The following is a 14,942-nucleotide window of genomic DNA, read 5'->3' on the forward strand; positions in this document are numbered from 1 at the left end:
GATTGTTGCAATGTCTTATTTTCCATATTAAGTGTCAGTATCAGAAAAAAATGGTAAATTATACAGGACACAGCTGCTTGGCTGATTTTCAAATTGAATAGATAACACTAGCCTTTCATCATATTTATTTAACACATTTATACCCCACATTTTCCCACTAGTCACAGGCTCTATCTTGTCAAACTGCATTGACTTTCTGTAGCCGAATCAGGTTTAAAGCTGCTTGTCTAGCTTTCCAAATTTTACATACATCTGAATTGTTGATTAGTGTCTTGTCATTATGTTTGGTTCAATCTAACAGACTGAAAGAACAATTGATGTTAGAGTTGCTGCTTTACAAGGGAATCCGGTCTCAGATTTTTAGCTTTCTCTTCCCTGTATTAGGAATCTCACTTTGAAATTCTTTACCTATTGTAACCCATGGTTAAAAATATATTTTTTTTACCTGGGAAGGGCTCAGGGTGTTGGGGTAGGTATCTGGAGTGCCCGCGGGTGGGGGTCTCAGTGGTCGTGATCCTGCAGCGGATGTACTTGTTCCGAGCTGCTCTGAGGTTGGAGAGAGCCAGCGTGGACTTTTAGGAGAGCACTTGGTAGTACTGAGCCTTGCTGTGTCTTCAGAATGGTAAAGAGTGCAGGCGCCATGCTGCGATGGGAGGTGACATAATTGATGCGCAGTTGCCTCAATTGTCCCGATAGCTCCAGAGGAATTTTGGAGTTAGGAAAACACTATACCACCAATGTTTTACTTAAAAATGAGTGGGAAACATCTGTTTTAACCCATAAAAATGTATTTTAAATTTAAATTCCATCGCGATCTGTGCTGTTGCGCAATCGCGCTTGTGTGAACGGCACATTTTAGAGGTTTGTGTCCCTGAGGCTGCTGGGATGTGAGGGGGGGGGTCAGTTAAGCCCATAAATGTCACAGAAACGGCGCAATTTCGGGCGCATGCACTGCAGGGGCGTAGCCAGTATGGGGCCACGGGGGCCTGGGCCCTCGTAGATTTGCCCCTGGACCCCCCTACTGACTACCCGACGACCCCCCTCCCGCCACCAACCCACTATCGCCTACCTTTGCTGGCTGGGGACACCAACCCCCGCCAGCCGAGCCGAGGTCCTTTTCTTCCCAATCCCGCGCAAGGCTTCGTTCTGGACCACAGACTCACAGAAACAGAACGAAGCCTTGCGCGGGAGCAGGAAGAAGAGGACCTCGGCTTGGCTGGTGGGGGTTGGGGTCCCCCGCCAGCAAAGGTAGGCGACGGTGGGATGGCGGCAGGAGGGGGGGTCGGTGGCGCCGGGGGGGGGGGCTAAAATGTGCCCCCTTACTTCAGGCTCTGGACCCCCCCTCCCGCTGAAGTCTGGCTACGCCCCTGAGGAGACCTGCAAGGACACATTCTCACTTAAAAATTAATAAGTAAAGTATTTCTAAAGTGTCTAAAAAGTTCTTAAATAAAGAGTTGAGGTTAGGGAGCTTATAAGTGTGTGCTATGATGTTATTTGAGCTCCGTTTGAATATTGATGAAGGTAACTGTAGAGAGTTCTTGTGGGGAGTTTCTGAGGTGTGTAAAGATGCAGATTTTTACGTAATACTGCTTAACGCATGGCTGTAAGGTATTTTGTGAGATTAGAGTTTAAAAACGAGGGTTTTAAATAGGGAAATTATAATGTTTTTGAAAGGATAGGGGCTGTGCAGGGATCTGTGCAGGCAAGCTATCTCCATAGAATCTTATGGCATGAATCTGATTGGCTGCCCTGCTGATAGCCAGAACCAGTTTCTAAAGGGCTATCTCCATAGAATCTTATAGCATGAATCTGATTGGCGGCCCTGCTGACAGCCAGAACCTGTTTCTAAAGGGCTATCTCCATAGAATCTTATAGCATGAATCTGATTGGCTGCCCTGCTGACAGCCAGAACCTGTTTCTAAAGGGCTATCTCCATAGAATCTTATAGCATGAATCTGATTGGCTGCCCTGCTGACAGCCAGAACCTGTTTCTAAAGGGCTATCTCCATAGAATCTTATGGCATGAATCGGATTGGCTGCCCTGCTGACAGCCAGAACCTGTTTCTAAAGGGCTATCTTCATAGAATCTTATATCATGAATCTGATTGGCTGCCTTGCTGACAGCCAGAACCTGTTTCTAAAGGGCTATCTCCATAGAATCTCATGGCATGAATCTGATTGGCTGCCCTGCTGACAGCCAGAACCTGTTTCTAAAGGGCTATCTTCATAGAATCTTATGGCATGAATCAGATTGGCTGCCCTGCTGACAGCCAGAACCTGTTTCTAAAGGGCTATCTCCATAGAATCTTATGGCATGAATCTGATTGGCTGCCTTGCTGACAGCCAGAACCTGTTTCTAAAGGGCTATCTTCATAGAATCTTATATCATGAATCTGATTGGCTGCCCTGCTGACAGCCAGAACCTGTTTCTAAAGGGAAGTTTAGAACTTCTGTGAATGTGATTGTGAAATGACAGTTGGACTGCAAAGAAGAAGAAAGGTGTTGAGTGATTGTTATCTGTGAGATTGATGCAGTGCATTTTTTCTAGCAAAAAGGTGCCGTACTCAAATGCTTAGCCACCCTTCAGGGGTGGGGTGATCACTGAGGGACCCACCCCCAATAGCCAGGCCCCCTGCAACCAGACACAGAATGTGTGACAAGGCAGAATTGGTGTGTAGAGCCTGAGCTCTTTCATTAAACTATGAGGACCATGGGTCAATTTTAGCAGGCAATGGAAAAGGTGCCGGTATTCAGTACCCCCTCAAAAAAAGCCCTGGATCGATGTGAGGAAATGTAGTCAAAGTGAATTTAAAAATTATATGGAGTAAAGAGTTAAGGATATTGGATGTGTGCTTATGGAAAGTGAGTAGTGAATAAATTTAATACATTTCTGGAAATTTTAAGATTACTCTCTCAGTGAGAGGAAACTTGTGTAAACTATTGAGAATTTAATGAAGAGTGTTCATAGTTTTCTCAGAGATTGAAGAGTGATTGAAAACCCATGATTTCTGAGAAATTGTATAGAACTTCTGGGAAATTGTTAGGGTGAGAGAGAAATGTAATTGACATTTTATTGTTAGTCTCTCTCATAAAACTTTAAAATATATTTCAGGAAAGATATTATTTTTAGTGCTGGATATTGAAATTTTTCTGGCTAAGTTTAGTGAGAAGTGAATGAGGTGAGAATGAAAGCTGACTGAAAAGAAGAAATTCTCCAAAGATTCCAACAGAAGATGAATAGATTAAAAAAGGGATTTTAAGTAAAAAGAATAGGAAAAATGGTTAAGGGATTAAGCTTTATTTTATTTTTGAAAGTAAGATTTGATACAGTTTAGGAATCCAGACCCTGTCAGGAAACATAAATTCAAACACATAGGGAGATAGTTTTCTTCCTTTTCTATTTTATTTAAGAACTAGTAAAAAAGGCCCGTTTCTGACACAAGTGAAACGGGCGCTAGCAAGGTTTTCCTCGGCTCCCCTACAGCCACCCATGTCCAGCGACCATCCTCTCCCCCTGCAGCCACCCATGTCCAGCGAACCTCCTCTCTCCTCTGCCCCCCCTCCAGCCACCCATGTCCAGCGACCCTCCTCTGGACATGGATCAGCATGGTTCCCCCCCCCCCCCCTCCGAGTTCTGAAGTTGACATCATAATGGCTATGGTGATGTCAGCCTGATCTACGGAGCCTAGCAGACCAACTCAGAATGAGCCACGGTCCCAGGCAGCAAGTCAGAACATTGGAGGTGAGAATTATTATATAGGATAAGTTTAGGTAAAGAAGAAATCCTCTGAAGAACATCATCTGGAAGAGGGCTGGCCCCAACGCTGAACTTGAATTGAGAAGTTTGAAGACAGATAAGTTAAACTCTACAGTGTGCACACTAGAGAATGACACAGGGATAAAATTTGTCCCCATCCCCGCCCTGACACGTGGGTTCTGTCTCCGGCCCTACCCCATCCTCGTCCCATTCCCGCAGGCCCTGTCTCCATCCCTGCAGGTTCTATCCCCTTCCCCACCCCATCCTCATGGGCTCTGGTCTCATCTGCAGAAGCCTCAAACACTTACGATTTTATATTTAAATCTTTTTATTAAAGTATAAAAAGGAACTAGGCTGTGCAACTAGAAAACAATAATAACAATGAACAGCTATAATAAACTCCCCCACCACCACCCTCTGCCCTTCCAACCCCAATAATAACTGACCTCTGCTACTCCAAGGAATCCTAATCCACCCTGTTACAATGTCCAGGGGTACTAAATACAATCCATTCTGTACGACCTAGAGGGGGAAATATGCCCTATGAAGCACTGTTATGATTTTTTAATCTGTGAATGAATAAGTCATCAACAATCTCAGGATTCAGTCTAGCTCTCCTGTCTTCCACAGTCCTTCCTGCAATAGAAGATGTCTTCTTAGAAGATGTGCTGGTAGCAGGATGTACAGGATCCCCCAAGCAAATTTTGCTAGCTGTGGCCAGCACGTTTGCTTGTTTTTCCAAAAAATAAAAATATTGTCGTCTGCATCAATCAAACATAAATAACAGTCCAGTTCATTAACAGGCTTCAAAGTAGAAAGTGACATGGGGACAAAGTTTGTCCCTGTCCTCACAGGCTCTGTCCCCGCCCTGTCTCCGTCCCCATCCCTGCGGTCACTGTGGATCCCCGTCCCCATGTCATTCTCTAATGCACACACAAACATCCCATACAAGACTGAGAGAGAAAAACGAAAAGTTGCTTAAATGAGAAAAAGATTATAAGACCAAATAAATACCTGAAAGGAGATTATTTACGATACTTACCTGTAAACGTTGGAAACTAAAGTTCAGAAGTTTGTAAAAGAACTGAAGCACAGTATAGGTACATTAAGTGAAATACAGGTTACACCTCACCTCACCTCAGTGAACTAGGTAACTACTTAGATTGTAAGCTCTTTGAGCAGGGACTGCCTCTCTATGTCAAGTGTTCAGTGCTGAGTGCGGCTGGTAGCGCTATATAAATGTTATTAGTAGTAGTAGCTTCCATAGACCTGACACCTGAGTCAAGTTCAAGGCGATGGCAGGCCCTAAGACATTTGCTGTCCCCTAATTTTTGGCTACTGGAGGCACAGCAAGATGGTTTGGGGTGTGGGCTGGGATCTTGGAGGGGGGCATGTGTGAGCCTAAACGGGCCATTCTTCTTCTGTGGGCACATTAGATCCCTGTTCTTTAGCACAGCCCTCTGGTACATTACGGGGAGCTGCTCTAATGTCCTTTGGACACTTCTCTCCCAGTCTAGAACCTCTCTTGTCCCACTTCTGCAGTTTCCCTTGCCCAGGGCTTGCCTAGTGTTGCCACCACAGCACCTGTCAGCCTTGGATATTGGGATAGTAACATAGTAAATGACGGCAGATAAAGACCTGTACGGTCCATCCAGTCTGCCCAACAAGATAAACTCATTTTACATGGTATGTGATACTTTATATGTATACACGAGTTTGATTTGTCCTTGCCATTCTCAGGGCACAGACTGTAGAAGTCTGCCCAGTACTGTTCTTGTACTAAGTTCTGAAGCTAACGTCGAAGCCCCTTAAAATTTACACTTAAGCCCATCCCTATCTATTCATTCACAATCAGGGCATAGACCGTAGAAGTCTGCCCAGCTCCCATTTTGCTTCCTAATTACTGGCGTCGCCACCTAATCTTTGCCAAGGAATCCGGTTTAGAAGGAATGGATCCATGGAATCTTAGCAAAGATTAGGTGGCGACGCCAGTAATTAGGAAGCAAAATGGGAGCTGGGCAGACTTCTACGGTCTATGCCCTGATTGTGACTGAATAGATAGGGATGGGCTTGTGTAAATTTTAAGGGGCTTCGACATTAGCTATCAACACATTTTGTACAAAGTGGAGACACAGACCTTTGTATGCAAAACTACTTAAATCATGTATTTCTCAATATTGAAGCATAACTATCATAACTGTGGGGATAGTCCATTGCCCTCACTGAGGGTGGGGCCGCTCCTCATGGAGCCTCTAGAGCTGGGTTACAATCTGCTGCAGTATTTGTCTTTGTGCTCCAGCATCTTCAGCAAGTCTCTGTGCATGGCCGAGACTTGCTGCAGGAGCTGGAGCTAGGGGTCAGCTTGGATGGGCCCACCAGCAGGTGTGTCAGTGCAGCCCAGAGCAGCTGTACCATCTAGCATAGGTGGGGGGGGGGGGGGCTGTTCCTGGTCCTCTTCTTCCTCCTCCAGTGGGGCATGTCCCTCCAGGGGTCATATCCATCCTTGGCTTCCACCTCCCAGTGCCAAGGATCCATCTTCACATCCCATGCTCTCTCAGGGGCGGGCTGGTCCTGAGCTGGCTCCGGTGGGGCGGGCTGGACCTGGGCTGACTCTTCAGTAGCTAGAGGGTGCCCTCTGTATGTAAAAGGTTTGCAGTTAAGATCAACACATCCTACATGGCTTACATAGTGGTGTAGCTGGCTCTCGGGAGGCAGAGACATAGCCAGCTGAGAGCAGTTGTTACCTGAGGGACATGTCTGAGGTGTAGCACCAACGAGATGACGTAGCAGGGAACCCCGGAGGCAGTGATATCAGAAATGTTTGTCCCCTGAGAGGGTGGTCTGGCTATGGGCATGCAGGATGGGTTCTGGGCCTGCTTGAGTGTCCTGGGTGAGTAGGTACTGGCTGGGAGGTAGTTTGGCACTGCGCTGTGGCATGGATGGGTCCATTGTTTCCATTTTTGTCAAGGATGTATGTGTGTGTATCTCCTTATGCCTATGTGTCCTATAGCTGGCTGAGAGACTACAGGGGACCCTGTCATAGCTGCCAATCTTTCTGGGTACCTCTGCTGGGACCCCCAGGAGAAAGACAGTTTCCAGATGTCAAGCGATTCCTCTTTTCTGAACTTTAAATCAGAACATAAACATAGCTTTTCAAACAGACCTTTGGAGTAACAGACAGATAGAGATCACCAGCCCCCCCCCCCCCTTTTTCTGTTGCTTTTATTTCCCTCTTTCCTTTGTCTCCTCCTTCCTTCACTCTCACCCTCCCTCTTCCCTCCTTCTTTTAATTCTCTTGCCTTTCTTTCTGCGTGAATGTATAAAAATGGAATTCCTTTCGTTTTCTGCAATTTTGTTTTTGTCATTTTTACACCGCTTAGTCAGCTAGAGCAGTATAGTAAGTAACAATAAACTATAAACTAGGTTTGGGGGTGTCTGTCTGAGGGGTATGGTACTCACTGACGGCAGTAGCTGCACATCACCCCGTGACTCATGGCCATACTTTGGGGGTGCCTGGGGGGAAGGGGAGTGTACACATAAGTGGGAGTTTCCATGGCGGGGGTTGTGGGCCCACTTTAATATGGAGATTTCAGGGGTCCTTAGCTTGGGCCTAGAGGGAGGTCTCCCAGGGCAGCATACTGACCTTTGGAGCAGACAATTGTTTATATAATGAGTGTACATTAGGAGGCATGAGAGATTAACCATTTGGGGGGCAACTGATATTGTGACGGCCTTCTGTGGTCAGTGTACTGCCCTCCTTGAATAGATGTGTGTTTTGTGTAGGGGTTAGGGTTGTGTTCTCTGAATGCAAGGGATGTGGGTTTCATTCCCACTGTGGGTGTTATTTCCCCTGTCATAGCGGCTGCCCTGTGCAAGGTAGGTGTGTGTCTGTGACACCCTTGGCATTTTTGTAGTAGTCGCTGGAGGATGCTGACCAAAGGGCTTCCCTCCCTCCCATGTTCCTTTCCATGTTATCTCATAGGCTGAGGGTTGGCTGCAACACATTCTAGTGGATTATGGGGGTTGTGGGCACACTGTAAGGAGGGTAGCTACATACTCTGGCCTTGATTGGGGACAGAGCTGTTATAGGGTTGCTATGTCAGTGGTACTTACGTTGGGCCCTGAGGTGTTCCTGCATGTGCCAGATTAAGGCGGGGTCTTCCCTCAGGATCAACTGATACTGGTGCCGGAGAGGCTGAAGGTCCCTATGAACTCCAAAGCACCTGTAGAAGACAAGTTGATGGAGACAGGGCGATGGGCCTTCTTGCAATCTGTCACAACCTATGTGAGGAGCATTTCATAACATGTCAAAAATAATAATGTATATGATGCCAACAGGAAGATTGGGGGGGGGGGGGGGGGGTTGCTGAGGGAATGAGTATGCTGAGGTGGCCATAGGGACAGAGGATGGGGGATGGGGAGTGGGTTAAAGCAAGTGTGCCATTGGTTGGCTCATTGTACTTTAGTGAGCTGCTGCCAATGTGCCCATCTCTATGTAGACATGGGCCAGAGCACCATTCTTGACATCCAGAGGTGGCTGGTTCAAATCCCACTGCTGCTGCTGCTTGTGACTTTGGGCAAGTCACTTAACCCTCCATTGCCTCAGGTGCAAACTTAGATTGTGCGCCCTCCAGGGACAGAGAGATTACCCAGTGTACCTGACTGTAAGTCACCTTGAGCTACTACTGAAAAAGGTGTGAGCAAAATCCAAATAAGTAAATAAAGATATGAGCAGCCCCTCTTTTTAGCTTTGCATGGTTATTGGAAGGGGGCATAATTACTTGTCATTAGATATTCTGTACATTCTGATTTCAGCAATGCTTTCTTTCGTTCTTATGAAAAAGCAATGACACGTATTGGAACAAGAAAGGCACCTCAGTTCATCTGACCCTGCCTATGTTTGGTGCTTGTACATGACTGGTGCTGTGATCCTGAGGGGCAATGCTTCACACTCACCTTTCTAGGCTGCTCCTTATAGATCTCCATGCCCTCATGGAGACATTGTGTGTGTGTGTGGGGGGGGGGGGGTAGGTGGTGGTGGTTCATTATTTTTTAGGCAGAAGAGGACCAGTCTTCACATAGACATTGCTGGGCATTCTGAGGAACATTCCTCCAGGTGCAGAGGTATATATGCACAGTTTGCACGAGGAGGGAATTTCCTGCCATTGCAGCGGATATTTTTGGGATACAGGGACCAGTACTGCCGTTGGACATTTTGTGTAGGGTATTTTCGATTGGTGGAAACGTTTATCTTTGAACATTTAGGAAATTTTCAGGACATCTTCTTTCAAAATGCTTTTTTGGGGTATTTTTGAATATCAGAAAACATTTTTTTTCTTCTATTAGGGACTTCAATTTTTAAACATTTTCTGATAAACGTTTATTTCTTCATTTGGATATCATATCGAAAATGCCCCTCCACGTCTCTTATATTTAACTAAAACCATATAGTTCAAAGTGGATCACATTAAGAGATGTTCTGCTCTCTCTCCTGATAGGTTCTCTCTACTCAGGAGATTAGCATGCAGACAACCAGAGTACAGAACATCACTGTGATGACTCGGAACTCTTGAACCAAAATCTTCTTTAATGCAAATTCTAACAAAGGGAAATAACTTACAGTTAGATGTGCTGGACAAGAGTCTCTGCCTTGCAGAATTGGGTTCCAGCTCACCCTGTATATCAGGGGAGCCAGGAGTAAATGCTGTTAATACTGGTAAAAACCTGGTTATTTACAGTAGCTTGAAAGGGGAGTATGCAACAGGTACAGCAAAGTTAGCTTACAGTTCTTAGAAAACTATGCTGCAGACACACTCTCAACCCCAAAAGGAAAGAGAAGGAGCTGGGGGGGGGGGGGGGGGCAGGGTTGCCAGGTTGAAAAAATTTTCCCCGCCCAAAACGAGCCCAAAACCCCGCACAAAGTTAAACCCCACCCCCGACGTCATCAACCCCTCCGACGTCTTTAACCCCACCCCCGACGTACCCGCCGATGTTACTAACCCCGCCCCCGACGTACCCACCGACGTCACTAACCCTGCCCCCTACGTCGTTAACGCAGCCTCTACTGGGCTTCTATTGGACCAAATTGGACCAATAGAAGCCCCAGAAAACCGCCCAAATCCAAAACGCGGCTTTTTAAAAGCCGCCCAATTTCCTGCAGCCAGCAAAAATTGCCCGCAATGGGTCGTGGAAAGCCGCCCAATTGGGCGGGAAACCCGCAGTCCTGGCAACCCCGGGAGGGGGGGGGAGGGCTACAGCCCACATACACAGGGACAAAAGGCCAGCAAATAGGAAAAACCCCACAAAGCCTAGGGAATAGAGGCTCAGGAAGAACCTATCACATGAGAACTAGAATTACATCATTTTGTAGTCCTATCCTACTTAAAGATCACAGAACACATATAAACAGCATGCACCCTGGCTCTATGAATATGGGGCAGAACAAGAGATCTGGGACAATTAGTCAGGAATTACGTCAGTAAACATTATAAAACTTAACAAAAACACTCCCATAAAATAACATAGATTGAAACCATCATACACAGCTATCAACTGATGTGCTTAGGTATGAGCAGTTTTGCCAACCTTATTGCTGGTATAAGTGTGTACACCTAAGTTCACAGATAGCTTTGCAAACCCCTGGAGACACAGAGGAAACTGAGTCTAGGGCTACACATGGAGAAGTAAATCTATCAATTTCAGGGAAGAGGGGTCCTGGCATTCTCTTTTCTGTGATATAGTATTAGAAGAATAAAGTCATCTAAAATCTAAATCATTCTGAACTCTTTCACATGTCATGGAGTTTGTTTCTGGTTTGTGTTTCAGGTGCCAGTGACATTTGAGGATATCACCGTCCATTTCTCTCAGGAGCAGTGGGAGTATTTGGATGAAGACCAGAAGGAGCTTTACAGGGAGGTGATGAAGGAGAATTATCAGATTCTGATCTCACTAGGTAAGGATTGCATTATCTGCATTTTTAGCACACAGAGGTGATGATTTAATAAAAGAAATTAGAGACATTGTCCTGTACCTCCGCTAGTCCAGAAACTTCCAAGTATGATCACAGCCTGCCTCAACCCTGTTCTGTATCTGAGGATGGCAGTATTAGAGCCAGGATTGAGGAAACTTTAGACTAACCTGTGTGTCTTTCAGTTTTTTTCCTTTCAAATCAAAGGCAAATCCTCTTGCAGCTTCTTGAGCAGGGCTTTGAAAGCCAGGGAGAGGGGAGAACAAATAATCATGACCTGGCAGCAGGAGGTCACAAAGTAATCTGAAGTACTGCTAAGTTGAGTTGGAATATAATTCCATAACTTAACAGCAGAATAACTAAAGGAACTAGCGTAAAAATGTTTATATTGGATCTTGTTAATTTGAGGAAGATTTAAATTCAAAAAGTAGTTATATCGAGAAGTCCGGCTTGATGAAGGATAAGACACTACAAGAATATAGTTAAATCAGGAAAGAGAACTCAGGGAGGACAAGGCCATAGTGGAGAGATTGAATGCATTCTTTGCTTCGGTCTTTACGGAAGAAAGATGTAAGAGATCTACCTATACTGGAAATGGTTTTCAGGGGTAATGATGCAGAGGAACTGAAAGAAATCTAGGTGAACCTGGAAGATGTACTGAGCCAAATTGACAAGTTAAAGAGTGATAAATCACCTGGACTGGATGGTATACACCCTAGGTTATTGAAAAAACTGAAACATGAAATTGCTGATCTGCTGCTAGTGATCTGTAACCTGTCGGTAAAATCGTCCATAGAACAGACTGGTACCGCTACCTTCACCTACAACATTATACAAACTTGGTGGTGAGACAACACGTGGAAGCGTTCAAGGACTCTCAGTTTGATGACTCCTGCCCCATACTAGCAGTCAACAAGGGTCTAGTGGGACATAATCATGAGGCCCTGATGACTCCACGCACTTTGCATCCACTGTACTGTGTGGTGGCCCTTTGGATTACAGATATTGGCTTCCACAATATTGAAAAGTTTCTCCTTAGCCTTCAGTCTGTACCTCTTTTAGCAGGAAGCGTTCAACTACAAGAACTGTTATCATACATTTCTCTTGAGAATGTATATTCCTCCAGCCTGGGCCCAGAAGATGGGCTGTCCAATGGATCGATCGTGTATAAAATGTGAAGAGAAGGCTGCTTCTTACAAACATTGCATTTGGGGGGTGCCCCCAATTAAAATGTTTTGGGAGACACTGTGGACACATTTGACAGGCATATACTACTGTCAATGGACTATTCCTTAGCGTCCCTCCAGACCGGCCCAAGATTGGACTCATGGGTTGTGCACTCCTTCCAGCAGGTGGAGACTGAGAACTTCTGACTGGGAGCCAATAACATGTTCCCTCATGTCCAGAGCTTTCCCCCCCCCCCCCCCCCGCATCCAAGTCTGTAATAAGGGTTTCTGACACTCCCCCACTTATGCAGAGATGCCAAAGTCACTCACCCAGTGATTTACCCAGCATCAACACTCTGCACTCACTCACACAGCAACAGTACACAGCTCACTAACAAAATGGGAGTGGACAAACACCGAGGCACAAGAAGAGAGAGTAAGGAGTAAGTAGGGAGGGAGGTATGGGTGTTTGGGCAAGGGACAGAGCAGAGTGGGAAAGGGGCCTGAGAGACTGCAAAGGATGGGTGGGGGTGGGGGCTAGTAGGTGTGGTGAGGGGCTCCTTCATGCTCTTTTGGTATATTTCCAGTTTCTTTTCCAGTTCTTCCATCCTACTCACTGGTTTCCGTTGCCGTCTCTTTCACTTCCCTCCAAATTGTTGCTAAGTCTGGGTCTGGCGTTGTCATTTCTGTTTCTCCTGTATCCAGACCTGTGGGTGATATCTGGTGGAGGAGGAAAGTTGGTGTCTTAGAGACAGGAGACCTGGTTTTCTACTTGTCTTTACAGAAAAAAAAAATCCCTGCTTATTTTAGTTGGTTTTGGTCTCGTTGTCCTTGTCATGTCTTTTTTCCCCCCATTATTATATTTATTTATTTATATATTATTACAACTCAATAGAGAAATAATACAGAAATAGAAAAATCACAATCATTCAAGTAACAATATGTGTCAACAACATTGACAACAATTTGAAAATTATATTGATTTCGTCCACTATATGTTAAGTAATTTGGATCCAAGATGATAAGAAATAAAACAAAAAATTAGAAAACTAAATTATAGCAACCCAGCAGACTCACTCCAGCCTATCTTACAGTGCGCTCCTGTGGCTTAAACAGTGATTATTACCTCCTCTCTAGCTAACAAAAATTCTTCCAGTTGCTTGGGATTAAAGAATTGAAATTTTTAGATTGAAATAGTACACAACATGTACAAGGAAATTTAAGTACAAAATTAGCGCCCAGGGCCAAAGTCCTTGGGTGCAAACTCAGAAAGGCCTTACGCCTTTTCTGCATTTCTCTGGAAAGGTTGGGAAATATTCTAACTTTAGATCCCAGGAACTGCATATCTAGGTGTCAAAAGGAAAGTCACAATACCGCATCTCGATCCATCTCCAAAGCAAAAGATACTACCATAGTAGTTCTCTGAGTAACCACTTCTAGTGAAGATTCCAGAAAAGATGTGAGATTCATGCCATCCCCTACTTGGTGTTGACTTTGAGGATTCACACCAACCAGTTTTTTAAAAGTCTGCAAATACTGCACACGAGTTATAGGAGGCAATAAATCACTCGACATTCCCAAAATTTCAACCAAATATTTCTTTACCATATCTATTGGAGCTATTAATGGTGACTTAGGAAAATTGGTTGGTCTCAAATTAAGCCTCCTAGCCTGATTTTCTAAATATTCCAATCGATGTCGGAAAGTAAAATTCTTTTCCTTAATTGAGGCTAATCCCAAAGATTCCAAAATCTGAATTTTTGTGTCCAGAAGTTTTACTTCAGCGATCTGTTGGGCTGTTACCTGTGCTTGAGTAAGGACTGCTTCAGACAAAACCTTAATTTCACTAGTGTTTTGTAATGTCAATGTTTGTAGAGAGGAGTGCAAATCAAAGATCAAGTCCCAGAATGACTCCATTGTCACTACGGCTGTTTTTTTCAAAGCCCCAGAAGAAATTCCAGGAGTGGGAGAATTCACAGTCTGTTTGAGAGTACATACTATCTGTTGAGGCAAAAGGTGGTGAAATACCAGTTTCAAGCAGGCTGGTCTTCTTATTCTCCTTTGATGTGGGCAAGTTCCTTCCCTGCTCAATCGGTATCTCAACATTCAGAGTGCCGACGGCAGGACTTGCCATCACAGCGTTCCTTCCTGGTTGTGGGGGAGCCGCACGCAGGACGGGGCTTAAAGAAACCCCGTCTTCACTGCCAGCCGACACCGATGCGTCAGCTCCGATACAAGGAAAAGAAGTCTGCGTGGGTCCAGACATCAGCCCAAATCTCTCAAGTGTCGTCTGCTTTGGAAGGTGGGTCCCGGTGGGGGTCGAGGGAACATTCCGCACCTTCCCTTTCCTTTTCCCCATCGTCAGGGGAGCTAAGAGCCGTTCCACGCAGCGAGTCGAAAAAGAGAGTAGTTGATCGCGTCTGTTGCATTAACGCACTACGGCGCCATCTTGGATCGCAATCTGTCATGTCTTTTTTGATTAGTTTTTTCTGTTCATGTCATTAATGTTGATAAATTCTGTGGTTCTGACAGGATTGGGTAAGGGGGGTAATGGATTTGATATACCGCCTTTCATTGGTAAAACCAAAGTGGTTCACGTTTGTTATATACCAGGGGTGTAGCTAGGTGAGGCCATGGAAGCTTGGGCCCCTGCAAATTTTGTCCGGGCCCCTGGTTTGGCTGGCGGGAGTCCCCAACCCCCGCCAGCCGAAGCCTTCTTCTGCGCCGTTCTCCGGCAGCGCATTCGCTGTCCTGCTCTTCTTGCAGATGTCCTCCTGTGCATGCTGACGCTCCTTTGCGTGAAACTGAGTTTCACGTAAAGGAGTGTCAGCGTCCACAGGAGGACGTCAGCGAGAAGAAAGAAGAGCAGGACAGTGAACATGGCTGCGCCGGAGAATGGCGCTGAAGATGGCTTCTGCTGGCGGGGGTTGGGGACCCCCGCCAGAAAAGGTATTTATTTTTGTGGGAGGAGCTACGAGGTGGGGGGGACAAAGTGGCTTGGCGGCAGACTAAAATGTGCCCCCCAACCTAGGGCTCTGGCCCCCTCCCACCG

At 45.6% G+C, this 14,942-nt stretch overlaps 1 protein-coding gene across 1 annotated transcript in view; it reads left to right on the top strand.

Annotated features, from left to right (window-relative positions):
* LOC115463615 overlaps positions 1-14,942 on the top strand; it is a 123,011-nt gene that overhangs the window by 81,898 nt on the left and 26,171 nt on the right. The window contains 1 exon segment of the mRNA XM_030194339.1: positions 10,583-10,709. Within this exon segment, the coding sequence (XP_030050199.1) occupies positions 10,583-10,709 (127 nt within the window).

Source organism: Microcaecilia unicolor, chromosome 1 (genome assembly GCF_901765095.1).
Source record: "Microcaecilia unicolor chromosome 1, aMicUni1.1, whole genome shotgun sequence".
In the NCBI taxonomy this organism is placed as follows: domain Eukaryota; kingdom Metazoa; phylum Chordata; class Amphibia; order Gymnophiona; family Siphonopidae; genus Microcaecilia; species Microcaecilia unicolor.